General features: G+C 38.9%; 2 protein-coding genes across 3 annotated transcripts in view; one reads left to right on the top strand and one right to left on the bottom strand.

Annotated features, from left to right (window-relative positions):
• Window positions 1-26,217, bottom strand: part of LOC127450333 (protein O-GlcNAcase-like) — a 105,285-nt gene that overhangs the window by 61,573 nt on the left and 17,495 nt on the right. The window contains exon 17 of one of the 2 annotated variants that reach the window (XM_051714366.1): window positions 21,270-22,713. In XM_051714366.1, the coding sequence (XP_051570326.1) occupies window positions 22,577-22,713 (137 nt within the window). In that variant the 3' untranslated portion in view covers window positions 21,270-22,576. Of the gene's footprint in view, window positions 1-21,269; window positions 22,714-26,217 lie in introns of those variants that run through there. The other variant, XM_051714373.1, reaches the window with a different exon arrangement.
• On the top strand, window positions 1,089-20,314 carry LOC127415837 (urea transporter 1-like). Its single transcript, XM_051654824.1, has 8 exons — window positions 1,089-1,206; window positions 1,508-1,697; window positions 6,657-6,785; window positions 8,169-8,361; window positions 10,451-10,598; window positions 19,342-19,473; window positions 19,965-20,014; window positions 20,130-20,314. Exons 1-8 carry the CDS (start codon window positions 1,089-1,091, stop codon window positions 20,304-20,306), a joined length of 1,137 nt encoding a protein of 378 aa, XP_051510784.1. The 3' UTR covers window positions 20,307-20,314.

Raw genomic sequence — 26,217 nt, forward strand, 5'->3', positions numbered from 1 at the left:
CGGGGTGGGCAATTAATCACGTGCATGTACGCACAATCTTCTGCTAGCTGGGATTTATTAAAGGTGGAGTAAGAGATTCCTGAGAAAGACTGTTGATATTTGAACTCAACAGCCAAACAAACACACCCGGGAGGTGCTCCTTTAGAAGCTAACCACAAGTTCGATCATGTCCCAGGGCAACTTGCGAAGTGGTGTTGGTTTGCTTTGGATGTCATATTCAGTCAATGTGTTCTTTGAGTCCTGCTTGGTGTCTTGCAGCTATATTTAGGCCCTATAGTTGCTGCCTGATGCTATATTTCTATAAATAGATCTGTCTGTGTGTCTGTCTCATACTCTTACAATCCCCCACCCACTTTCCTCCACTTACACAGTAGTCCAAACAGAAAAAGATTTATGTCACTTGTAGACTCACTTAGACTACAAATTCCTTTTCTCACTGGCCCTCTCTGTGTTGAAAATAACCCTTGTTTTGTTCAAGTAACATTCTTGTTATGTAACTCTGGGTCCCTCTTTCAGCAATGACCTGAGATTACAATAGATTACATAATGCAGCAATACACAGGTGCACTTTGTTTTCACAAATGAAACTCACTTCATAGAATACAAATACATTAATACATAAATAATACAAAGCTGTCTGTAATACGACTTTAGCATACAGATTTTTTTTTTTAATCAAATACTTTAAGCTATTTACTTTCACATAGAAATCACAGTCAAATTCACTGTTTCACTGAACAAATGCTAATAGATGAAAGGAAAATGAAAGGATAACAGAAATGTGAATGATTGAGAAAAGAGAGAAGTTGCTACACATTAACTTGTCAGGGTGAATGTTACGTGTATTTAAAATAAAGAAGATATAATATTAACCCTGCAATGTAAAAGACAAACTACTTTACATATGAAGAGTGAACAAGTGAGAGTGAACAAGATGAGAATCAAAGAAAGACTGTGAGTCCAAAAGGTGAGAAAACAGAGAGAGTGGGGGAGAAAGGGGGAGAGGACAATGGTAATGAGGAAGTTGAAGTTGGGTAACTCTGAGTTTAATCTGGTAATCCACAGTGGTTCATTTTTTATTTGGCAAAATGAGGATTTTGAGGGAAACAAACTCCCCACAGCACCCTGGAGGCCTGAAACAGCATGTCATCAGAATACTACTGTACTGCACTGGAGAAATGCAACAATTCCACACTTTCATACAGGGTAAGAGCCCGCTACATTACATTACACACCATGTAGCAATACTTAAAAAGTTCTAAATGATTATTTAAACTAATTCTAAACTTTTTCTAATGAACTATCTTCAAGGATGAATACATTTGATAAATGTTGATTGTTTAACGTGAGTGTGAATGTAACAAGCCACATGTTCAAATGATTAAATGCTATACATAAAAGGATTATTATACATGCTTAGAAAAAGTGTATTACATCCTGAGAGTTAGATTATGTGAATTAGAGATCTTTTATGATGCTACATTAATTCTTTTTCTCTCTCTTTCAGATCAAATCTTCCCGCTGCAGCTGGCTGAGTGGTGTCTGCGTGGGATCTCACGGGTGATTCTGTTAAATAACCCTGTGAGTGGAGCTGTGATTCTGGCTGCGCTGCTGCTGGAAAGCCCCTGGCAGGCTACGCTGGGGATGCTCGGTCTTCTGGCCTCTACCCTTACAGCTATAATGCTAGGACAAGACTGGTGGGGAAATACACACCCACACATACACAAAAGCATATGCATACTTTAAAACATGTACAAATAAATGCATATGCCCACATAAAAGCATGTACAAAAACAAAACGCATACATAGAGTCAAAAACACACACGCACACATATGCATTATGTAAAGCAGAAAAAATCTTCTAAAACATACCTCAGGGGCACCGACTGCTTTTCCAGCTGCAGATGAGTGATGGTGTGACAGATCAACCAAAACAGGTCAGACAACGAAGTTAGCCTCACTTGTGTGCAGTCCTCATCTTGGTGTGCAAACACTAAAACACATACTGATATACAGGGTTGAGGAGTAACAGAATACAACAGTGTTACACATTTCAAATACTAAGTTTGTGTAACTGTGCCCCGTTACATTAACAATTTTAAATCATTTGGTAATCTAGTTCACAACAAATCTGAATGATTCATTCACAAATTTGACTGATCTGGTTCTCGTGTTCAATTGACTCCTATCTGGTTGCAGAGTTTAACGTTATAAGATTATGATAAGATTATATGTGAATCACAGAAATTTTGGTTTATTCGTATGGATTCAAAAGACATATATAATAACACACAATACAAAGTCGTATTGACTACTTTTATAAAACTGTTATGTAGGCTTTGGATCTTTGCCGTTTTGATGAATTGATAATCGGAAGATTTTCCTGATGATTATCGATATATATATTGGGATTTTTTCAGATATAAATAGGGCTGCTCCTTGCACAATAGTCTTTGTCTTTCAAACATATCAACATAAGTAAAAGTACTGCAATTGAAGAAATAATTCACTTACAAGTAGAAGTACTGAGAAGTATTATGACTCAAGTAAGAGTAAATAAGTAGTTTGCCGAAAACTACTCAAGTAATAACGTTACAAGTTACTTAATGAAAATTATATTATATATAGTATATACGCTTCCATTTTTAGAACACAAAGACATTTCTGTTCTTGAAAGAAATTAATGCTTCCTTTCACCAAGGTGCATTAAATTGATCAAAAATACTGCCAAAATCATTAATTGTTATTATAATTAATAATGATAAATAATGATAAATTATGATTAATGACACAAATTATTATTATGGTTTGAAATTATTGTTTTAAGTGATATTTATTCAATTTTTCTTTACTCATGATGGCAAACATATGCTGTATCACCTATTCCTTACATTCCATTCCTTAAAAGCATTCTAAAGTGCTAATTTGGTTCTCAACAAAAGTTCTTATTTTTAGAACAAATGAAAATGGTTGTGCTACCATGTGAAAATCACAATACAGTGGATTTTTTCCCATTTGCTGAGGTATTGAGTTCTTACAGGTTGCTTTACACTTGCAAGTCAAATTTTGGTTTTAAAAAGAAACACATTTCTCCTGAAATTAAAAGTCCATTTTGTTTTAGAGAGATGAAGGCTATTCCATGCATTACTGTTTTGAAAAATAATCTCTAACCAGGATAGAGAGGGAAGTGGATGGCCCAGATGCACAACAAAGTAAATCAGTCTCTAGTTTGAGAAAGAGACTCCTTACAGGTCCTAAACTAGCAGTCTAAATGCCAAAGACCTGCATTGCTGCAAGAGGATTCTTGGACAAACAGAAAATTTTAAGAATACAACATTTATTTAAATAGAAATAGCCATTTGTAACATTCTAAATGTCTCTAAATCATCTCTAAACTTCATATTATGCATTGTGACTGAAACACATTCCTATTTCAGGTTTATTCTCATTCATGTATGTCCAAGTATTTTGGCTATTAAGTTAACATACTATACAAAACTAATATAATGCAATATCATAGAGTAGGAAATGTATCCTCTATGATGTTGCAGCAATTATCCAGATATGGAATGAGATTATTGAGCAAACTGTTATCAACTCCTACATGCCAACTGAATAAAATAAGGCAAAAATAAACATTTCACACAGTGTTCAGTGAGAGATATGATTGATTCAAACACTAAAAGTGGTTGTTCTGTATATGTTTTGTTGTATTACAGTTGTAATAATATAGTCTTAATTAACATTATGGTTATTTAACATACTGAGGTATTATTATTAAGTAAGTTGTAGCATTTGGTTACATTATGTTTTGTGATTTCTCATACCTTCTTTATAGAACATCCATCCCTTGTGCACTTTTGGCCTCTAGCGGGTGAGGCTTTTCAGACAGATAAACAGCAGTACAGGGCAGGGAAGTACAGTACAGCACCGTGAGCGAGAGTGTTACCCGCTAGGACAGTTTATTTTGAACAAGAGGGGCAAACAGTTACAGAATTTAACACAGGAGTACAATACCGAACTGATGTGGATTGATAGAAGCGGAGAGCCCATCTGTGCGCATGATGGTGCGAAGAACCGGACGGTGGGAAAAAAAGAATGTTCCATGAAAAGTCAAAAGAGGATCGCAATATGGCAGTGGTTGACCTGGTGGTACTGGAGCAGTTGATCAACCGACTACTGAAAGGGATGGTGGAATGCATCCAGTGCCACCACCTGGCATCGCTGGATGATGGGCCATTCAACCCACCAGTTTTCCCTAATCCTCTCCACTCTCCCCCACAGGTTGGTGAATCTGCTGCCACGGGTGTGGGTGTGAAGTCTGGGCCAGTCTGCTAGTGCTGCGGGGAACCTGGGCATACAACCCAATTGTTAATACCGCAGAGCCGTCAGGAAATGTTATTCCAGACGGCTCATTATAATCCGATGATGAGTCACTTAGGGCAGGAAAAGACTCTGAACGTCTATGTGTTGGTTCTGATGGACTACGCAACGCGATATTAGGAAGCCTCTGTGAAACATTTCAGCATGAAGTGATACGGAGGCACTCTTCAGAATTAGTGGGGATTCCGAAAGAAATCCTTGCTGATCAGGGCATTATGTGTATGTCACGTACACTACGCAAACTGTACGAATTATTGGGGATTAAATCTATTTGGACCAGCGTTTACCACCCCCAAATGTATGGCTTGGTCAAACGATTTAATTTGATTTGATTTGATTTGGGAGGAGGAATCTTCAAACAGCGAAAATAAAATTCAATACGTTCTTGACCTGACAGCAAAACTCCACACACTGGGGCAATTAACACATGAGAATTTGCTCCAGCGTACTCGACTACGGGAATTTACAGCGGGAGATAAAGTCCTTGTATTGCTCCCCACATCGAGCTCTAAATTACTCCGAAAGTGGCAAGGACCCTTTGAGGTCACATGGTGAGTCAGGGAAATTGATTATGGGGTGAAATGAATGGATAGAGGCAGAGCACGTCAGATTTACCACCTCAACTTCCTAAAACTGTGGAAAGAGATGATCTCCGTGACTTGGGCAACAGTGGTTCCAGAGAGGGAGGAGCTCGGACCGGAGGTGAACTTAATAGTCACTGATCGAGTGTAAGCTGATCTTACTAAAAAGGGGGCACCAAATCCGGTCCAGTGGATGGAGCCGTGTCAGCAAGCGTTCTCACGGGTGAAGGCGGCACTTTGCGGCAGGCCGTTATTGCACTCTCCTGACTTCACCCTCCCCTTTATCTTGCAGACGGATGCATCAGAAAGGGGGATGGGAGCAGTACTGTCCCAGATGTTGGAGGGGGAGGAGCACCCCATGCTGTACATTAGTTGTAAGCTCTTGCTGAGGGAGTACAGCCCAGTGGAGAAGGAGTATTTGGCCATCAAGTGGGTGGTCCTCACACTCCGGTACTACCTATTGGGGCGTGCTTTCACCCTTTGTTCAGACCACACCCCGCTCCAGTGGCTCCATTGCATGAAGGATACCAACGTGCGGATCACACATTGGTATCTAGCTCTCCAGCCTTATAAGTACGAGGTGGTCCACAGGCTGGGGGCGCAGATGGCTGGATTTCCTCTCCAGAAATGGGGGGGGGGGAGGAGTAAGTGACAGGCCAGATAGCTCCCCAGCCTGAGTCAGGTGATGGGGTATGTGGTGATGTGTGCGTGGCCGAGCGAGGTCTGTGGAGAGCGAGACCGGGAGAGGAAGAGCAGAAAGGATTGACACCTGTGGGTCAATCATCTCTAATAACAGTTTTGTGTTGCATTGGGAGATGGAGGGGGTTAAAAGGGCAGTCCAAACCATTGGAGGGGAGAGAGAGATACACAACAGAGTCTTGTGTGTGTTGCTGAAAAGCAAACAGTGTGTTAAACTGAAAAGTGTATCAAATAAAAAACTTACATTGGATTTTTACCTGGCTCCTGCTTCCTCCTTAACAATGAAAGCTTGAGATGGATCACAGTGACCAAACATGTGTTTGTGCAGAAGAAATATATTTATTAATTCATTTTATATTTGAAATACTTTATTTGTGGGTATATGTCGTATTAAGGATACCTTTATTGAAAAATATTATTTTATTTAGGCTACTGTATACTATGCTTGTTATGATTTATATGCTGATAAATACCCAATATGGGAAAAATTGGATCGCTTATTTTCACCTTTTTTATGAGGCCTCTATTTTTAACTTGTTTTTCAAGACCAGTTACCTTGTTTCCCTTGTAAGATCTGGCAACACTGCAACTGGTATATTACTCACCCTTAGCACAGAGTAGGCTACTGTCATTTGAAAAACAGTGTTATTAACCATTCTTTTATTTCTTTCTAACCAGTTACCATTTGGAAAGGAGGCAGCGGAATGCCGGAACCGGAATGAAAAAATACTGTTTCTGCTCAGAACAAAACTAAATGAAAAAACATTACATTTTGAATCCCTTTGCATTTGCCTTGAGGCTTGAAAGCTCTAGTCCCTATTCTTAAAAAAGTAACCCTCTCAATGCTGCTGATACATGCATTTTTATTGCTATTATAGGCTGCATAAAGGGATCTTGAAGATTTCACTTGGAGAAAAGCACATTTAAAGGACACTGTTGATATGGCTAGAGGAGCAGCAGATGCTGATCATCACAAATGTGTGTGTCTGCAGTGAGGAGGTATCTGGTGGCCTTCATGGTTTTAATGGAATGCTGGTGGCTCTGCTGATGGGTGTGTTCAGCTCTGCTGGAGAATGGTATTTGTGGCTACTGCTGCCTGTATGCCTTGGTGGAGCTACAACGTAAGATACACATACAAATAGAAGCACTACTCCAAAATCAAGGGAGCTGACATTCAACATAGGCAGTGTTCTAACTGTATATGTCATGGAGGGATTTGGAACACCCTACATGGGCAGCAACTCACAATTGATTTCAAGTTCAACAGAGTTTGATGTTAGCATGATGCTAAGCTAGTAACATAATTCTTTAATAAGCAGAAAAAATTATTTCACACCCAAACATTGGGAATGATAATCCATTTATATTTACATTAGAGCTGTCAAAGTTAACGCTTTAAGCCATGAGATTAATTTAAGATTAATGCAATTAAATTTACCCTTAATAAAGCATAAACCAGTATATACACTGGTCGGAACAAGGTGGAAACTTTGCAATATGTCTGCCCGGAGTCATTACACTGACGCACACACCACAAAACACACACAACAGCTGTGTCAGTGATCAAATGAGGGGGAAAGGACCTCTTAATGCTAATTGTTGAACAAAACAAGCCCAAATGGGACTTGTGACAGTAATCAAGCACTTTGCAGCCTCTGTAAGGCACATTTTAATTACCACAGAAGCACAGCAAGTCTGAACTCTCAAGAAAATGCAGAATGAGACATTTTCTGTAAGAGCTTTTCATGTGGAGTTTAAAGTAGCACTTGACGCTAGCGTTGACACCCTGACGCGAATCATGAATGTGCCTTCATGATTGCAGTAGCAAAGCGGATAGCCGGAAAGAGCCGAAAAGAGCCGAAAGGAGATTTAATGCACATTGCAATGAATATGCAACCCATGGGTGGACAAGTTCTTTCAATTAGTCAATCTCCCATTTAGACTTTGCGAAACGTTTAATGTTACTTGAATTGGTGCTATTTTAGTGCATTTCTGTCTTTATACTGTGGAAGGCTTTGTTTGGAAAATGTTAATAAATCATTTTAGTGTTACATATTGTTTTGTTTTCTTTCCTCAGAAGGAAATAAGTTGATTTTTATAGGAAAAAAGTATGTATAGAGTCAAATTTCTGCGATGAATCGTGATTAACAATGAAAATTATGCGATTAATCATAAAACATTTATTATTTTCTCTCAATACTGCAAAGTAATAATTAAACTACCTTTATTCATTACTTTTCAGTATTGACAGAGTTTGTTGTGATCGCTTTTTGTCATACATGCGATGCTTCCTTAAAATTAGGCTAAAATGATTTATCTTAAATAAGAAGGCATCACAATATGCCCCCCATCTTTTGGAACAGCCTTTGCATCTGGAGTGTGCCTATGATTCCTAAAAATGGTGTCCAGGTAGAAAGCTCACTTTAGGTTTTGGAACCTACAAGATGCTTTTACTATCACTGTCTCCATCGCTGTCACATTTTTACATTTCTGTTCTGTTTCAGGACGTTTCTGTCTAGTGGTCTGGCTCCGGTACTGGACCGCTGGGATTTACCATTCAGCGTCTTCCCCTTTAATACAGTCATCCTGCTTTACCTTGCTTGCACTGGCACTTCAACCCCCTATTTTCCAAACTATCCTGTCCTGCCACTGGGGGCACCAGAGAGTACTAATCACACCCAAGTCAATGTGCCACAGGTGAGAGGATAAGACAAAATGGGAGCAAAGAATGACCAGATGATGATGATGATAATGATGATGATGATGATGATGATGATGATGATGATGATGAAAGAGAGCAAATGACTGGTGGTGAACAAATGAGAATACAGATTTTTTTGCCATTTGTACCCTTAAAATATTTTTCATGTCATCTTGTTGATTACGTTTTATCTTTATGCCTCTCATTTCCTTTATTCTGTCTTTCTCATTTGTCATCTTCCTGTTTTCCATCTCTAACTGCCCACGCAATGGTCTTTTCCATCTGTTTTCATCATCCTTCTATTTCACATCTTTCCTAGTAAATGCTGAGAAAAGTGTGTTTGTGCGTGTGTGTGTGTGTGTGTGTGTGTGTGTGTGTGTGTGTGTGTGTGTGTGTGAGTGAGTGAGTCAGATTTTTGATGCCAAGATGATATTTATTTCATTACTCTACTAATTCTGTTGAGTGCCATTAGGCTGCAGTGGACTGGTCTGCTCTCTCAGGCACACTGCAGCAACTGACTACTACGGGTTGTTTTGACAATATATTTATACATACACTCAACTAAATAGTATCTGGTGCTTTTACCACATCTCCATGGAGATGACTTGATACAGCAGTGAGAAATACATAGGGCAGAAAAGGATATGTAGAGAGAAAAATAACCGTTTATTTGAGTCTTATTTTGTCTCTCTCCATGAATATTCAATGTGAAAGAGGCAGAGTTTTTAGCCCAATAAAGCAGGACTTTGAGGAAATAGATAAATGCCTTATATTATATCTAGCCAGCGTCAGCGAAAGATTCATGTAGTATATTATCATCCTTTCATCAGGTCACAGTGTTTCCATCCTGTAGGAGAGACATTGTGATTCATAGGAATAAAGCACCAGTACATAAATGGCAAACATTGGCATACATATACAGTATTTTGAACATAGTTTTGAACAGCATTGTAGTAAAAACCAATTAATGTGGTTTGCTGTCTCTTTCACTCCACTATTTACGTTTTTGTTTTAAAGGTGAAGTAATATTTTCAGTGTTAAAATACTTTCTCTTATAATTTACTTTTGTTATAATTTATTGATTTATTATAAAAAATGTAGCGCTAAACAACGCAAGTTCTAGCGTGAACATCTGAGCCACTATGAACGAGCTTCTCTCATATCTTGACATCTCAAAGTGCAATGGATGTCAAGATTTTCACAAAAAAATAATTTACATTTTGGGTTGTTTATTACCAGAATTGTATGACCCCCGAAGACTTATGGATTACTTTTATGATACTTTTGGGTCATAAAAGGAGCGTTTGGTAAATCTGTTGGGAAACTCTCATTATTTTTGCAATTCCACTTGGTACTTTTAGTGTAATTTCTAGTGATGTAGAAATTAAACACTTGACCTTTGAGGCATGTATTATATTTAAATTGATATACTCGGAGCAGATATCAGTAGCCTCGTTTCCACTACTGGGCTAAATGAGGGCATGCTAGTGCGAGCCAGGGCCAGCTGCGTTCACACTGTCACTTCCAGGCTTCATTGTGCCTCCTCTGGGCTTCCTCTGGGACAGGGTCAACGGCCAAGTTCCTTTGGCCCATTGATTACCCTTGGACCAAAGAAGGCCAACTGGGGATGCTGAGTTAGGTCAGAGGTTTCAGCACAAAGATATTAATTACCCAGTTTTTCCATATCTAGCTTCCAGCTTTCCTCAACAGATCAAAGGAGAATGGAGAATCATCAGTACTGGTCAGCAGACGAAATCAGTGCTCTTCTAAATATTTTGTCTGATGAAAATGTGCAACGTGATTAAGTATATTGTAGCCAAACTTACCAAGCTGTGTATATCCAGTGCATTATGGTACATGTTCAGGAAAAAAAAATGCAGACAGTACAAATCAAGGTGTATTAAGTGCGGGCTTTAGGGAAACGCTGTGGGGCTATTGGCCTGAAGGCGGGAATGCAGATCGATTTTGGTCTCTATTGGCCCTGGCTGACCAGTTGATATCCCTGGCTCGCACTGGCCAGATAATGGAAATGTGGCTAGTATATCGTAGAAAAGGCCTTGCCTGAAGGTTTGCTGTTTCCATCAGCTCCTGCAGGGGGCGGTACTGGGTGTGGGGCAGATCTTTGCATGTGAGACTCTAGGACCATCACTGCTTATCCTGGGCGCTGTTCTCCTCTTCTCACCCATTTTGGCTGTTTATGCCCTCCTGGGGTCTGTCGTCGGCACTGTGGCAGGTAAGGTCAGAAAGTCTAACGACAATAAAATCACAGATAAAAGCAGAAGGTGTGTTTTGCAGGCTTACAGTATTTGAGAGTAATACAGAATATCTCTTTAAAGGAATAGTTTTAATGCCGCTGACCTGACGTTGCAAATTTTCACCCAGTAATGAAAATTCTGTCATAATTTACTCACCCTATCACAATGTCATTACAAACCTATATGCCTTTCTTTCTTATGCTGAACATAAAAGGAGATGTTTTAATAAATATTGCGGTCCATGAAAGCATAAGCAACACAAGTTCTCATGGACAAGTGAGCAGTTTATGAACGTGCAACTCAAGGGGTTAGCAGCCGTGGGGGACATGGGGGACATGTCCCCCGCACTCTTTAAAAAGGGGATTTTTGTCCCCTGCACTTCTCCAAGCTAAACCCATTCCGAGTCTAAATGGTGGATTTGTATACAGTATTCTTTGCGTTTTGTTACTTTGGGCTGATTGAGCAACCATCCAGCCAATCACAGGTGAGATTCATGAGCCGAAACAACCCTTACGTAATAGGCCGTTAATCAGACTGTCTAATCAACGCAGCCCTGTTAATTTCTACAAAGTTGCTTTCAACAATGCTCACTTATCCATGTTTTTTATCGCCATTGATGTTGATCTAAATTAATAATCTAGAGATGAGAATAACACAAATGAGAGTTATTTATCGGCATATCGTTCTTGATTGGCAGCATTACGTGAAATGCACTGCAGAAAATAAAACAATGGACAATCCTTCTTTTAAGCACACATAGTTTATATCAGCGCATGAGTCTTCATTAAGTTATGCTTTTCACATTATGTTTGTGAGGTAATAGTTTGATTGGTTGTTTTTGCCAATTTAAGCAGATTACTAAATCTGTGTTAAATATGTAAAGCTATTTTTAATGTCAGCTCCTGTTTTTTACCTCTGTGTTGGTGTGCATTTGACAATCTGTAGGAAAAAAGATAGTTCTGCTGTGTTCTTAGAACACTTAGGCATTTTACTGAAGTGTATTAATATGTAGACATGCTTTTTTATATACATGAACATTTACGGACATTATTGAAACTCATTATAATTATTATAAGACTATTATTGTTGTCTTTTGGTAAAAGTCATGCTCAGCAGCTCACAAACTGTAGGGAAATTATAGATTTGCTTTGTTCTTATAATGCTTGAAACCTCTACTAATGTCTCTTTGTAGGTCTCTAGACATACACATTTTTAATGGATTAAAATTTTCTTTTGATTGTTGATTTATTGACTAACTCATTTCACACAAGACACTCATTTGTCACCACCTTCTGGCATCACCAGAAATGGTCACTCAATTATTAAATGGATCTGAACTAAATTTGGTGAACATAGACAAAACACTCGAGCCACTTGGATACATTTAAATCCCACAATGCACAATTGTCATTATTGTAATTGATTAAATCATTTATTCAGGACCAGATTGTGCTCAATCTTTTATTGTCATGTGTGAAACAGAAGCAAGTGCTCCACAAGATGCCCTTTATTTTTGCAGCTAATTTTGCTAAATTTTGCAATACTTGAATCTTTAAAATTCTACAAATATTAAAAGTAAATAATATGTATATATTAATATATACTGTAATATATTAATACTGCACTGTAAGTGTTGGGTCAGTGTGAGCCACCTACTGACAGCTGTGCTGTTTGAATAGGGTTTTGTGCTGAGTACTCTGTCTGATTAGCTGTGATTTACTCAGCTGAAGCAGGCTGCAAACAGGCTTCCTCAAACGGCCTCGCTACACAAGCTGATCATTTGTGCCTGCTGATTGATAATTAGCCCGTTTTTGCTGCTGTGTTTACCTCCTCAAACCCCAGGAGTGTGTTTTTACTCTGTCACTCTGTCTCACTCTTTTTCTCTAATTCTCACACATTCTCTCTTTTCTATTGGATACACAGCAGTAGAGATATGGGCTATGAGTCATAGCAGACACAGATGCTACAGAGGTGGGGCGAACTCTCTCTCTCTCTCTCTCTCTCTCTCTCTCTCTCTCTCTCTCTCTCTCTCTCTCTCTGTGTTGCTTCAGTACAGAAATTACACACACACACTTTACTTTCATTTCATCCCCTGCAGTGTGATTCACACTCAAACTTCAAAGCCCTCATTTAATATTCTATAAAGGAGCAACAGTAAGAGAGTCATAAGAATGAGATTACTAAGCACTCTGGGATACATCTGTGTGAGAGAGAGGATGTTTGTGTGTGTGTGAACGGTGTATGTTTTGGAGGAGACGACTGGTGAAACTTGCTCACAGCTGTTCTATTTATTCTCCATTTCTGTGAGGATGTTTGGTTTTACAAAGGAAGAAGCCATTTGTGGCTTAGAGTGGATTCAAATAGGAAGAAAAATCACAAATAAGAGCTCTTTGATATACTAGTTGTTTCCCTTAGACAGTTATGAGTTTCAACAGAGATCGAATGCAGACTTTTGCTTGTGTCTTCTGCTTCTCAGATTTTTCTCCTGAGAAAAAGGCCACAGAAATCTCAAATGTGTCTCCTCTAGAGTTTCACTGCTCAAATTTGAGAAGATACCAAACTGTGCAATCAAAAGTCAGAGATTTCAATATGAACTCAAGCATTTCTCATAAATGTCTTCCAAGACGAAGTGACCTAAGCTATACTATACAAATTCATTTTAGAGTTCAACAGTCTTACTGTAGGTTTTTTATCAATTGTCTCATTTGTGTCTTTTTCATTTCTCCTCTGGGATGTTAGGAGAAACAACAAAGTTCATCAAAGAGGCAAAGTTGATACTTACATGACACATTATTGAGATCTCCAGTAAGTCTCCTGAGCTTTGAAAGAGCAACCTATAAGCAATATATTTTTTTCTCTGTGTTTTAAAAGTAAACTAAACCCAGGCCTGTATATCCATTCCTTCTCCAGAAAGAGGTAGTTGACCAAAGCAGTGCTTTTCTTCTTCCCCCTTATTCTCTCACTTTCTCACTTTCTCTGTGTTTGCCTCACTCATTCAGTGTCTTAATGCATGTTAATTTATATGGTAGTGATTCTGTTGTAAATGCGGTGGTCACTCCCATAAATATCTAAATTCAGTGTGTACAGAAGCGCTCAGTAGAGGAGTGAAAGTTATTTATTAATGGTTCACTCTTTTTCTTTGGAGTAGAATTTCTCTTACTACAAATGTATGTCCATTTGAGCATGAGTGACAGGAAAACATGGAGTGAAATTACATCTAATTACAAAGCAAAAGCCTAGAGAGACACAGACCATTTTTACATGACAAAAGTTCCAAAATCAGAGCAGTTTCATCGTTTCAGAGTTCTTTACGATGAAGATTCAGCAAATGGAGCTGCGTCTGCTTATCTTCACATTGTATCCCTAGTCAGTTAGAGAGATAGCTGATCTTTGCAATGAAATTTGCTTTTAGATGATCCTATACCAGGACTGTTATTTTGATGAAGCTGATAAAAAGGCTGTCTTTGGTTTCAAACCTTCGGTTCTCTTTAAAGAATGGCATGATGCTATGGGCAGCACTCTTTACCACTGTTTCAGCTATTAAAAGGGAATATTTTGTGATTCACTATCGCATAACCTGTAATGTGATATCACTTCCCTCCTAAATGCCCAAATTAATCTTGTCCCACACCAGTTGTGCTGCAGACATCAGTGATACCTCAAATTGTGCAGCTTGTTGAGGAGAGGTGTGCTATCATGATTCTTAGTTATCAGACTTGCGATTTTTGCCTGGCGGCCAATAAAATGGGTTAAAAAAAAAAACAACCCTGATCTAGAATATCATAAAGAGATGTGAGGGTGGGTTCTTTTCACATGGGCCACTAGTCAACCACCTAGCAACCCAGAACACCCTAGCAACTGCATAGAAAAATGCTGAAAACCATTCAGAATATCTTAGTAACTGCATAGCAATGCCCTTGCAATCGCTCACCCTTTGCATTGTGCTGGTGAGTTTGCACATGCAAACATTAATCATTTTAAGTTCAGTCATGAAACATTACATTGAGCGAGCTTATAGGTCCTTAAAGCATGTAATCTGTAAGCCAATCAGTTTGCGCACTCCATGGCCCAAGCTGATAGTTTCTTTGACGTAATCAGAATCAGATCAGAATCAGAATGAGCTTTATTACCAAGTATGTTTACACACACAAGGAATTTGTCATGGTGACAGAAGCTTCCAGTGTAAAGAGAATGCAATCATATATACGTACATACAAACATATACATTTAAACAGACATACAAATAGTGACATAAAAATAATATATAACAGATCAATAAAAAGAGAAATTTACAATAGAGAAATAATGTTGTTCGAATATTTTATATATAGATATACAATTATGGCAGGTGATGTAATGTTTTGAAGAAGAGGTAGGATATGTAGGCTAATCAGTTAGCCAATCAACTTTGTCAAACATTTAAATTGCTTTATCATATATTTAAATTGCTCAGTTGTCTGCAGATAAGCCAATTTCAGTGCACTACAAGAGTTTTCTCTCTGAAACCCTCCTCCTCCCCTGCACCAGAGGTCTAGATCTAGACTGTGTACAGTATGTTCTAGCAGTAGCAAGTTTTCGTACTTGCACTGCAGCAGCAGCAGCTTAGCAGAAACCAAGTCCTATCAACTTGTCACACCCTAAATTTATTCTGAGTTGTCCTGACTGAACTAACATTGTTTTTAGAAAATGTGAAATTGTAGTTTCATGAAAATGTAGTATCATGGTAAAAATGTTACTTATTTGCTTTCACAGAGATTTCACTAAATCAGTTAAACGTCTAATCTTATTAGGCAGCATGAAGTGTGGTTCACTGATAATGAGATCTAGTGTTAGTTTAGCAGGCAGGCTGTTCATGCTGTTCTGTCTACATGACTCATAGTGTAAACACACTGAAGTTAGCGCGAGTTCACAAATAAACAATTTAACAGACAACTGATAACCCTGTACACACACACACACACATATGCATGATGAGGAGCCTGTAACCATGGTGATATTGAAAATAGGAAGGAAATAAATCCACTCTGGGTCACAAATTTTGAATGTGGGTAATAGAATTTTGATGGCATGTATCAATGTACTGTATGCTTTTTATAACTCAGAGAAAGAGCTGAGGAAACACCAAAAGAAAAATTGCTTGCCTTATGATTCACAGCATTTGCATTGTAAATGAAGACCCTCTCACCCTTAAACTGAATCCTGCTGCACTGAAGATCATGTGTGTGTTCGGCAATGGGCTTTGTGCGTGAGTGGGCATCCTTTGCATCTATACTCCAAATCCCACACAAGTCACAGTCCAGTCACTAATCACGCAAAACCACAGACAACACACCTTTTTCACATAATACAATATGTTTCGTAATTAAAGTCTCATTTACCAGTGCTTTAAAATTTGCAACTGCTTTAAATCAGTAAAGCTTTGAAAATACTCTTTGAGGGAAACAAAGCCATACAAACTTATTCATATGACACTTTAAAAAAAACACATTAATTTATAAAAAGGAGACAAATAACTAAGAGAAAGAGAGAATAAATACATAGTATATAGGTCTGAGCCTCCAGACTGATTATACAGGGAATTCTGAAACTGCAGGTCGAAATTTTTGCTGCTTAAATTGGACTGTGAATTTTTACCGAAATTCACATTCCTGCCCCCAGTGGCCGAAGCTGGAAATGTTGTTGAACGTATGGACATGTGTGAGCTCCATTTTTACAGAGAAATGTTCACACAGTGGCACCAAACGTGAGTTGTATTTTTAGTTGTAAATGATGTAGTACAGCCAACAGAAATGCATATTTCATAAACTCTACCCTCTAACACAAACCCCAACACTAAACCTAATCCATCCATCCATCCATCAGGGTAAAAATTTAATTTCAGAGCAAACCATTGTTTATGTGAACACGATTACTTCCCGGTTACCATGGGACACGAACCTGTGTCTTGGAGGTTGTTCGTGCAACACACTGGCGGTAGCACTATCAGTAGGGAAATGTGTTCACACTTTGATTAATGCAAAAATGTCTGATGGGGGATGGTGCTTTTCAGTAATTTGCTGAATGTAGTTGATTTCAGGGTATTTGAACTTTTTGAAGCAACATGACAATTTTCAATGTGATTATATTAAAGCCTCCTACCCTATCACAGAGAGGAGAGAATTCTGGGTGTGTTCTTCTTGCTGTTGAGTTTTCAAGCTTTTTGATTGTCATCCTGATTTGTAGAGGTGTCCCCCACCGTATACCAATAAAACACAGAGTCCCCAATGTGCAATCTGAACATGCAATCAAATGTTTTCTTTTTAGCACAATTCTACTCCCTTGCCCAGCCCCTGCATTCATCAGTTCTATATGAGTGCATGACTACATTATAGTGAAAAATGAACACCAGACGTGACATTTCATGTTTCTTGGTTTGAAATGTCAGCAGGGCCATGTCTGAGAGAGCAAGTGCTGTACACCTAACTGGAGTAAATTGAGGGAAAGGTGAACACAGCATTCTGGGGCAATGAAGGCTGACTGCTGAATGACAGTACCGTGTAGTGTGTGTTTGTGTGTGTGTGTGTGTGTATGTGTATGTGTGTGTGTGTTTGTGTGTGTGTGTGTGGGGGGGGGGGGGGGGGGGCAGGTTTAAGTGGTTTACGAGGACTTTTTTTTAGGTTACAAACTGGTAATTACAAGGGTATTATGCCATAAATGTGGTTTATGAGGACATTTCTATTGTCCCCATAATTCAAATCTCTTAAAAAAAACATACTAAACGATGTTTTATTGAAAATGTAAAAATGCAGAACGTTTTTTGTGAGGGTTAGGTTTAGGGGTAGGGTTAGGGTTAGGGGATAGAATCAATAGCTCATACAGTATAAAAATCATTACGTCTATGGAGAGTCCTCATAATTATAACTGCACCAACATGTGTGTGTGTGTGTGTGTGTGTGTGCAGTAAAGAAGTGAAGAAGAGGAAAAGGATTAGCTACAGAAAGACAATGGGAAAGACCATTAGAGAGAAAGAAGGATGTGTTTCCATAAAATAAAGCTCTAGGGATAGGCAGGCAGTTAGTGAGTTCTGAAGGTTTAGCCAGGAACATGGGGGATCTACACACAAAATAACTATATTCTTTTATGAACATATACTGCAGCCTTCTGATCAGAATCAAAACTACAACAAAGAACCAAACCATGAAAATCAAAACAGATCTATCAAGAGGTAGAAATACATTATATAAGAGGCATAATACCATAATACCTTTTTGTATGCAATGAAACTCTATTAATGTGTGTAAAATGAACAGATGTATGTTTGCATGTATGTAGTAGTAGATTATTATTTTAAGTACTAGGCTACATGAACATTGGAGACATGGGCTATGTGTGGAATAGCACACTAACATGCTACTCCTACTATTCCTGCAGTATATAGTATGTATACTGGTTATAGTATGCAAATGTTTTTTCTGATGATCTGCTACATTTGTGCAGTTTATATTGCATGGAACCCAGTATCCCAATGGAAGGTCAAATCGAGCAGATTGCATCAGGGTATACAGTAGCACTTCTGAGCAGTCCTTTGTTGAATTCTGCAGAAATGTGTCCGAAAGCTAAGGCAACTGCCTTGCAGCTTTGCTGTCCAGTTGCCTTCACAAGCAGCAATTTGAATATGAAGGCACCTCAGGGACACCTTTGGACAGCCTTCCACAGCACCGTAAAGTCATTTCTAATGATCTAAAAAATATATATATCAAGTAAGCCTTGGACATAAAAAAAAAAAAAAATTAAAGAATTAAAAAAAATCGCTTTTCAAAAGCTGAAAAAAATGAAAAACAGGACACTTATAAACTTATGAATACTTTCACCCGCTCCATTGGATGTCATGTTTTCAACCTTCCATCAAACCACACACCTCGGATTTTGGGTTATCAAAGGCAGGGAAGTTGATTTTATACTGCCTTCAAAAGCTGACCAGATGAAGGTATCTCAATAGACTGGATGTGAATTAAATATTGAAGTCGAATGTGCCTTGATGCCTTCCTATCTACGTATATATATCAGAAGGCAGAATTTTTCAGCTTTTGGACGTAGCCCATAAATCCACCAATGTAATATGAGGTCATCCTATTATGCCATACAAACAGAAACTTTGCATACTGTGCATTTTAAGATGTAATTCTATTGCCAACATAGCCACATACTTAAAGTAAGCCATATACTGTAAGCAGTAGCTACACCAGTATTCCATTCTGAACATTGCCAGGGTCAATAGACCTTATTCATAGTAGCGCCATCTTTGATTTTTGATGGGAATGAAAACAAGGCTGTGAGGGATAAACTTACTGTCTCTTCAATGAAAGGCGCTGTATAAAGCTATCAAAAATCTCCTAGATAACATCAAATTTTCCACAAATCATGTTGTCTGGAGTTTTTTGTTTCCTGAAGTTTCTTGGAAGGATGTTTTTGCAATGTTTAGTTGGCAGAATGATCCAAAAACAATTTAAACAGCTATACAACCCACTGAAGAGACTGTATGTCTATCCCTCACTGCCTCGTTGTCATTCCCGTCAAAAATTAAAGATGGCGCTGCTGTAAATAAAGGCTTCGGGAAAGGTCAATTGCACATACTCCCTTTCTTAAAAAAAAAACAAACAAAAAAAAAAACATACTCTCTCTCTCTCTCTCTCTCTCTCTCTCTCTCTCTCTCTCTCTCTCTCTCTCTGTTGCCCCCTGCAGGTCTCTCTGTGTCAGTACAACATGGCTTTCTGTACTCTGGACTCTCAGGGTTTAATGGTGCTCTGGGTTGCATGGGCGTGGGAGCAGGATTCATCTTTAGTTGGAGAACACACCTCTTATCTATAGCAAGTGGTGAGTAATGCACAAACACAAATCTTTCTGTATTATTACAAATTTTCGGACCCCCTTTATATTAGGTGTCTGTAACTGCTATTTACTTCTGACACAATTTGATATAATGTACTTATTATGTACATACATGTACATACTTAACCTCAGTAACCGTACTATTATTTGACACTTTCACTCATTCACTCAAGCCACTTGGTGTCAGTGTAAGTCCAAGATGACACACAAACAAAAGTTACTGAGTGCACCTTTTACCCCTAATCTAATCCTAACCCTACCCTTACCCTAAACCCTAATCTAAACCTTACCCCTAAACCTATCCATACCTCAACCACAGTAGCAGAAAATGTGAATCTTGTGAGATTTTTGCAGAACAAAATGTACACACTAAGTACATTGTATTGTATGTATTTTAATGTAGTACATAGTAGTTAAAGACACATAATATAAAGTGGGACCACATTTTCTACCACTAAATTATTCCTTCTCTGCAGCCGTTCTTTCAGCGTACGCTGACATTGCCTTGAGCAACCTTTTAGCAGTTGTGAGTACGCGCGCAAACACGCACACACACACACAAACACACTTTATACATGTCAATCTATCAGACATTCTGGGTTTCACCTCTGTATTCAGTGTAAACCTGTACCTCTGTACAGGTAGATCTCCCAGCATCCAGTTGGGCTGCCACACTGACAGGAACACTGATGCTGTTGCTAACTGGGAAAAACCTCAGAGAATACAGAATCCCCATTAGAAAAGTAACATCGCCAGAACTGAACTTGGACTCACGCAACCAGTGGTCTGAGGCCAACAGGAATGCTGCTAATATTTGAGGGGCACACACATATCCACACACACACAAACAAACACACACACACACACAAACACAATGTATAATACAGATAGCTATATCACTGTGCATATTAAGTATTTTCTTTTACATAATATTTCAAAATGAAAAATAAATCAGGTGTTACAAAGCACCGTGAGTAATATCAAGTAAATACTTATGGACCATACACACACACAAAACAGAGATAGTTTGTGAGAAATAAGAGATTTTAATAATGCTGTAAACATGTTTCATTCCATTATTACAGTTTCACTGTACTATAATCCTTAAAAACATTAAACGCAAAGAATACTACCTGGGCTGAGGCCTCTCAGTGTAAATATTACAAATTCAACATTAAAACCTGCAGAAAAAGTGAAATTGCTTTTAAAATGGTTGACTTAAATATGTTAACATGCAAAATCAAGTCTTTTGCAAGTGTACAAAATCACATAAACTATACCAAAAACAAAACAAAATCAATGGTTTAAATTTGATGTTTTTTTTGTTTTTTTGATTGCCATGGCCATTAAATAAGGCTACTGGTTAAAGAGCAGAAGGCATATTATTGAATGTGTTCACAGACCTATGTGTGTGTGTGTGTGTGTGTGTGTGTGTGCGCAGGGTTGGGGAGTAATGGAATACATGTAACGGGAATACGTATTTAAAATAGAAAACAAGTATCTGTATTCCACTACAGTTACAATTTAAATCGTTGGTATTTAGAATACAGTTACATTTAAAAAGTATTTTGATTACTGAAGAGATTACTTTGCATTTTATTGTCATTTGTTTCATTTAATATTTAGTCCTTTCAGATAGAAAACATTTATTCATATAAATGATGCGATCCAAAGTGCATTTGAACAGCGGTGAAACAATTTCTTATGATGTGTTACATTCATACGAGCAGACAGAGAAGTACGTTTGAAGTAAGTTTGGAGCAGAAGAAACAGAAATAAACCTTGTGTAAATTGTCAGCTTTACGCTAAGCTAAAATGCTATTTCTAGCCATTTTACATGCACGTTACCAGGCACGATCATATTTTTTATCGAGAAAATTCACGTTGGATCATAATTTCTTTTTTTCTAGTAAGACATTTGATATTAGGGCAAAATCATATTTTTTATCATTTTTGTATCATTTTCCTGTAAACATATCAAAAAAATCCTTAAAACAAGATCAATTTGATTAATCTTGTTTTAGAAACAACACTGTATAAAATATTTAGGTTTTTCAGAGAATGTATTTTTAACGTGTGTTTTGTCTTACTGTACTGGCAGAGTTTTTATAGTGAAAAAAACACCAGTGCTGAAGAAGTAATCCAAAGTATATAGATTACGTTACTGACCTTGAGTAATCTAACAGAATACGTTACAAATTACATTTTACAGCATGTATTCTGTAATCTGTAGGGGAATACATTTCAAAAGTAACCCTCCCAACCCTGTGTGTGTGTGTTTGCATGAGTGAAAGGACAAAAAAAGTGGCTTAAGCTAACAATAATGTTGCCTTTTATTATAGTGTGTGTGTTAGTGTGTTTCCATTCAATGGAAGAGCTATAAAAATCTCTGTGAGATGCACAATAATTCATCAATCTTGTAGGAGTGGAGATCAAGGCTGCTTGAGTACATTGGAGGAACTATTACGTGTCCATGACTGGCTGGAAGGAAGATTAAGTGTCTGTGCTGAATACAAAAGAGAAAGAGTGCTTTTTGCTCCTACAGCCATCCACAGCTGTAACAACAGTCTATAAAAAAAAAAAAAAAATTGTAATTACCCAAAAGGCAGAGCTAAAGGTTTCAGTAAACCAATAGGAGAGCTCCAGAAGCATGGTGTAGTAAGAAAGCAAACAGAATGATGATTAGTGAAGATAAAGCTGTAAACAACAGATCACTGTTTAGCTCTCATTTTGTCCAGTATGTTTAATCACAGCCCCATCTCTGACCAAGAAGCCTGAAGGTCTGTTTACACCAGGTCCAATGCGACTATGGGGCATGAAAGTATAAAATATATATTTTTAAAGTCTAATGCCAAATTTCTGTCATTCACTGGAAAAGTTTGGATACCTGAATGAATTGTTTGGACCAAATAGCCTTTGGTAAAATGACAAATCTTTACCATATTTTAGACTCTGTATGAAGGAGTTGTTTAGATACATTGTTTCATGTTAAAATATTGTCATTCATATTTTCATGCCCAAAATTTAAAGTTCATTTTAAAAATTATTTTATATTTTCCACTTATTCTTGTGTGTTTGGGATATTTATTTATAACAGCCTCCCCAGAACCACACCCTCTCTAGGCCGTGCTTCTCCACAAAGGATCTCCAGAAATCCGAGTTTTGTCAGAAATTCTATCCGTAATACATCTGTGGGCTGGACCTCGCAGAATACACCTTGTGAACCTGTAAAGAGTGAGAGAGGAAGAGGGAGAGGGAAGATCAAGAGAAGAAGGGAGAGAGAGAAAGAGAGAGGGAGAGATGAAATACTTGGCATAAAGGCTAACATCAGTCAAATGTTTTACCTGAATATGCTCCAGATTTAATATCAGCATTAGGGATAAATGGGAAGGCAGGAAATAAATTCTGTTTCACACCACATGTGAAAGCAGAGCATGTTTGTTTCGGTGGCAATATTAACAGATTACAGCATTCACACTGCTTGCTAAAGCAGAATGGTGCTGCATAGCAGAAGCGTACAGTATGTGAGCCTGAGCCTATTTTTGAACTCATCAGAAAACACTTAAAAATAAACAAGAAACCTGTTTAACCTATTTTTAACACAATCTTTTGCAATATAGAGTTTAATGACGTGCAAATGTATAGTACTGTGCAAATGTTTTAGGCACTTGTGAAAAATGTTGCATAGTGAGGATGTCTTCAAAAATAATGCCATAAATAGTTTTTATTTATCAATTAACATCATCCAAAGTCCAGTAAACATAAATCAACATTTGGTATGACCACCTTTGCCTTCAAAACAGCATCAATTCTCCTATAGACAGTTTTTCTTGGTTGTTGGCAGATCGGATGTTCCAAGTTTCTTGGAGAATTCGCCACAGTTCTTCTATCTATTCAGGCTGTTTCAATTTCTTCTGTCTCTTCATGGAATCGCATAGTGACTCGATGTTCAGTGTGGGACTCTGTGAGGGTCATGCCATATGTTGCAGGGCTCACTGTTCTTCTATTCTATTCTATTCTATTTGGAAAAGGAATGTTTGGGAGTCTAAAATTTATATTTCATATTGACACACTAAAGCTGAAGATATAAATAACCATCTCAAGACAAATGTTTTTATGAAACATCTTATGTGCCTGAGACTTTTGCACAGTACTTTAAAACTTAAAACACATGTGGTTTGAAATTGTCCTGCTGGAAAATGCAAGGACGTCCCTGGTAAAGACGTGTTGGATGGCAGTATATGTTGCTCCAAAATTTTTACATATTTGTCTGCATTAAAGGTGCCCTCACAGATGTGCAAGTTACCCATGCCATGGGCACTGACACACCCCTGGCCCATACAGACACTGGCTTTTGGACCCGATGCTGATAACAGCTTGGATGGTCTTTTTCCTCTTTGGCCCGGAGAACACTACGGCTGTGTTTTTCAAAAACTATTTGAAAAGTGGACTCATCGGACCAAAAAACACGGTTCCGCTGTTCTACATTCCATCTAAGATGAGACAGAGCCCAGAGAATTCAGCAGTGCTTCAAGACAGTGTTAATGTATGGCTTCTGCTTTGCATAGTAAAGTCTTCACTTGCATCTGTGGATACAGAAGTGAGTGGTGTTGACTAACAAAGGTTTACTGAAGTATTCCCGAGCCCATGTCATGATATCCATTACACATGAAAGACGTTTTTTAAGACAGTAACATCTGAGGGATCGGAGATCACGCGCATTCAGAAGTGGTTTAGATTCCTTGAATCTTTTAACTATATTGTGCACTGTAGAGGGTGAAATGCCCAAAATCCTTCTAATTTGTCTTGGGGGAACATTGTTCTCAAAGTGCTGGATTATTTGCTGAAGCTTCTGCTGGCAAATTGAGAAGTCTTGAACAATCCTTGCTCTTGAAGGACCATGATGTTTTGGAGGCTCCTTAAATACCATGACACGATTGCTTCACCTGTTTAACATCTTCTGTTTCACATTGCCTTGTTATTTCAACTCGTCAAATTGTTATTAGTCTTAAATTGCCCCGTCTCAGCTTTTTTGGAGCGTGTTGCAATCGTCTGATTTTAAATTACTGTATTTTTTTTTTAAACACATTAAAATTCACAAGGTAAAACATCATATAATATATAGTTGCAGTGCTTTCAATATTGCATCGGAATTCGGGTTGTAGTTACCACAGCTGTGATGGGGTTTCTAATACAGCTGCTGAGGGAGTACGTGTCGAGGAGGAGGATGGGGCCGGGCCGTGAGGACACACGGCCAGCCCTGAATTGGGCTAATCAGCCGGCAGGGGGATAAAGACAAGCCAGAAGCACCAGTTCAAGAGAGAGAGAGATGAATGTGGCCGTGCTGCATGTGTGTTTGTTTGTTTATGCTTGTTTTATTTTGAGTTTTACATTAAAAGTTACATTGACTGTTCAGCCGGTTCCTGCCTCCTCCTTGCCCGTCCTTATACTGTTACAGAGTGACAGTAAATTTGGCATTATTTTCTCTTCTGACTGTTGTATTCCACCTCTCTATTTTTTTCCTCTTTTTGACAAGTAGTGGAAATGTAATAGTGGATTTTTCTTTAGCTGTTGGAGCAAATGAGAATACAAAAATAATATTTTCAGTGGTCTGTTCTTCTATTCACCCTGTAGAGGGGTTCAAGTAGGAAGGACACGGGAGTCTGTTTCACAGTCCACTTCAGCTTCACAACAAAGTATTGGCTTTTCAGCTTCACAACAAAGTCTTTAGTACACACGTAGCGACTCTGGTCTCTCTACCCCCGTCTGTCGCTCCGGCGGCCTTTTAAAGCCCGTCTCCTTCGTCACTGAAACGAGACACAGGTGTTTAGTGTTAACAATCACCAGGTGATGGCCCTTACTGCTTCCTCTCTCCCCAGTGACAGACACACGACCACGTCCTGCTCCACATACCCCCACCGCCCGCCTCAGGCCCGGTAAACTTCCGGTATCCTGTATATCCCTGCTCGACCAGGGGCAGACTTTGGCGTGTCGGGGACCTGAATCCACTTCCCCACCTCCATTACTGGATGCCGGTCTTGGACGCAACTCGGCTCCCCGCAACTCCGACAGACCAGCCTAGGCTTCCCAGCTGCACCTGTGGTGGCAGACACATCAACCTGGGAAGGACGACGGAGAGGGGTAGGGGAGGGGGCCGGCACATAGTGCAGCCCGTGAAGGCAGCCAGCCGGAGGCGGTAGCTGTCTCTTCAAAAAGGCTTACGAATGCCTCCAGATCGTCTTGGGGGCCCATCTTAGTGAGTAGGAGGTACGGATTCTTCGCTGCCTCCGGGGTCATGGAGGAGAATCCACCTAATCAGCTCCGTAACGCCTGCCGATCCTCGGTCTCTGCTTGGAGGAGCTCCCAGAAATGTTGCTCCTCGGCAAGGAGTGCTTGATTATAGGTCTCCTGGGTGCTGGCCTGGGCACGAATGTCTTCGTCCAGTGGTGAGGTGTCCATAGCGGCCTGTCTTCTTCCTTAATTCCTAGGTTTCGGCACCAGTGTAGAGGGGTTAGAGTAGGAAGGACACGGGAGTCCGTTTCACAGTCCACGTGAGTCAATTTTTAATGCAGTTATCTTCAGCTTCACAACAAAGTATTGGCTTTTCAGCTTCACAGCAAAGTACACACGTAGCGACTCTGGTCTCTCTCCCCCGTCTGTCGCTCCGGCAGCCTTTTAAGCTCCGTCTCCATCATCACTGAAACACAGATGTTTAGTGTTAACAATCAC

Source organism: Myxocyprinus asiaticus, chromosome 2 (genome assembly GCF_019703515.2).
Source record: "Myxocyprinus asiaticus isolate MX2 ecotype Aquarium Trade chromosome 2, UBuf_Myxa_2, whole genome shotgun sequence".
NCBI classification, from domain to species: Eukaryota; Metazoa; Chordata; class Actinopteri; order Cypriniformes; family Catostomidae; genus Myxocyprinus; species Myxocyprinus asiaticus.

Bases quoted from the DNA above. Each gene is read 5' to 3' on its own strand.
- LOC127415837 (XM_051654824.1), top strand. From the start codon at position 1,089: ATGAGGATTTTGAGGGAAACAAACTCCCCACAGCACCCTGGAGGCCTG. The intron at 1,698-6,656 runs GTGGGGAAATAC...GTGTGTCTGCAG, and splicing joins ATAATGCTAGGACAAGACTG to TGAGGAGGTATCTGGTGGCC. The intron at 19,474-19,964 runs GTGAGTAATGCA...CCTTCTCTGCAG, and splicing joins CCTCTTATCTATAGCAAGTG to CCGTTCTTTCAGCGTACGCT.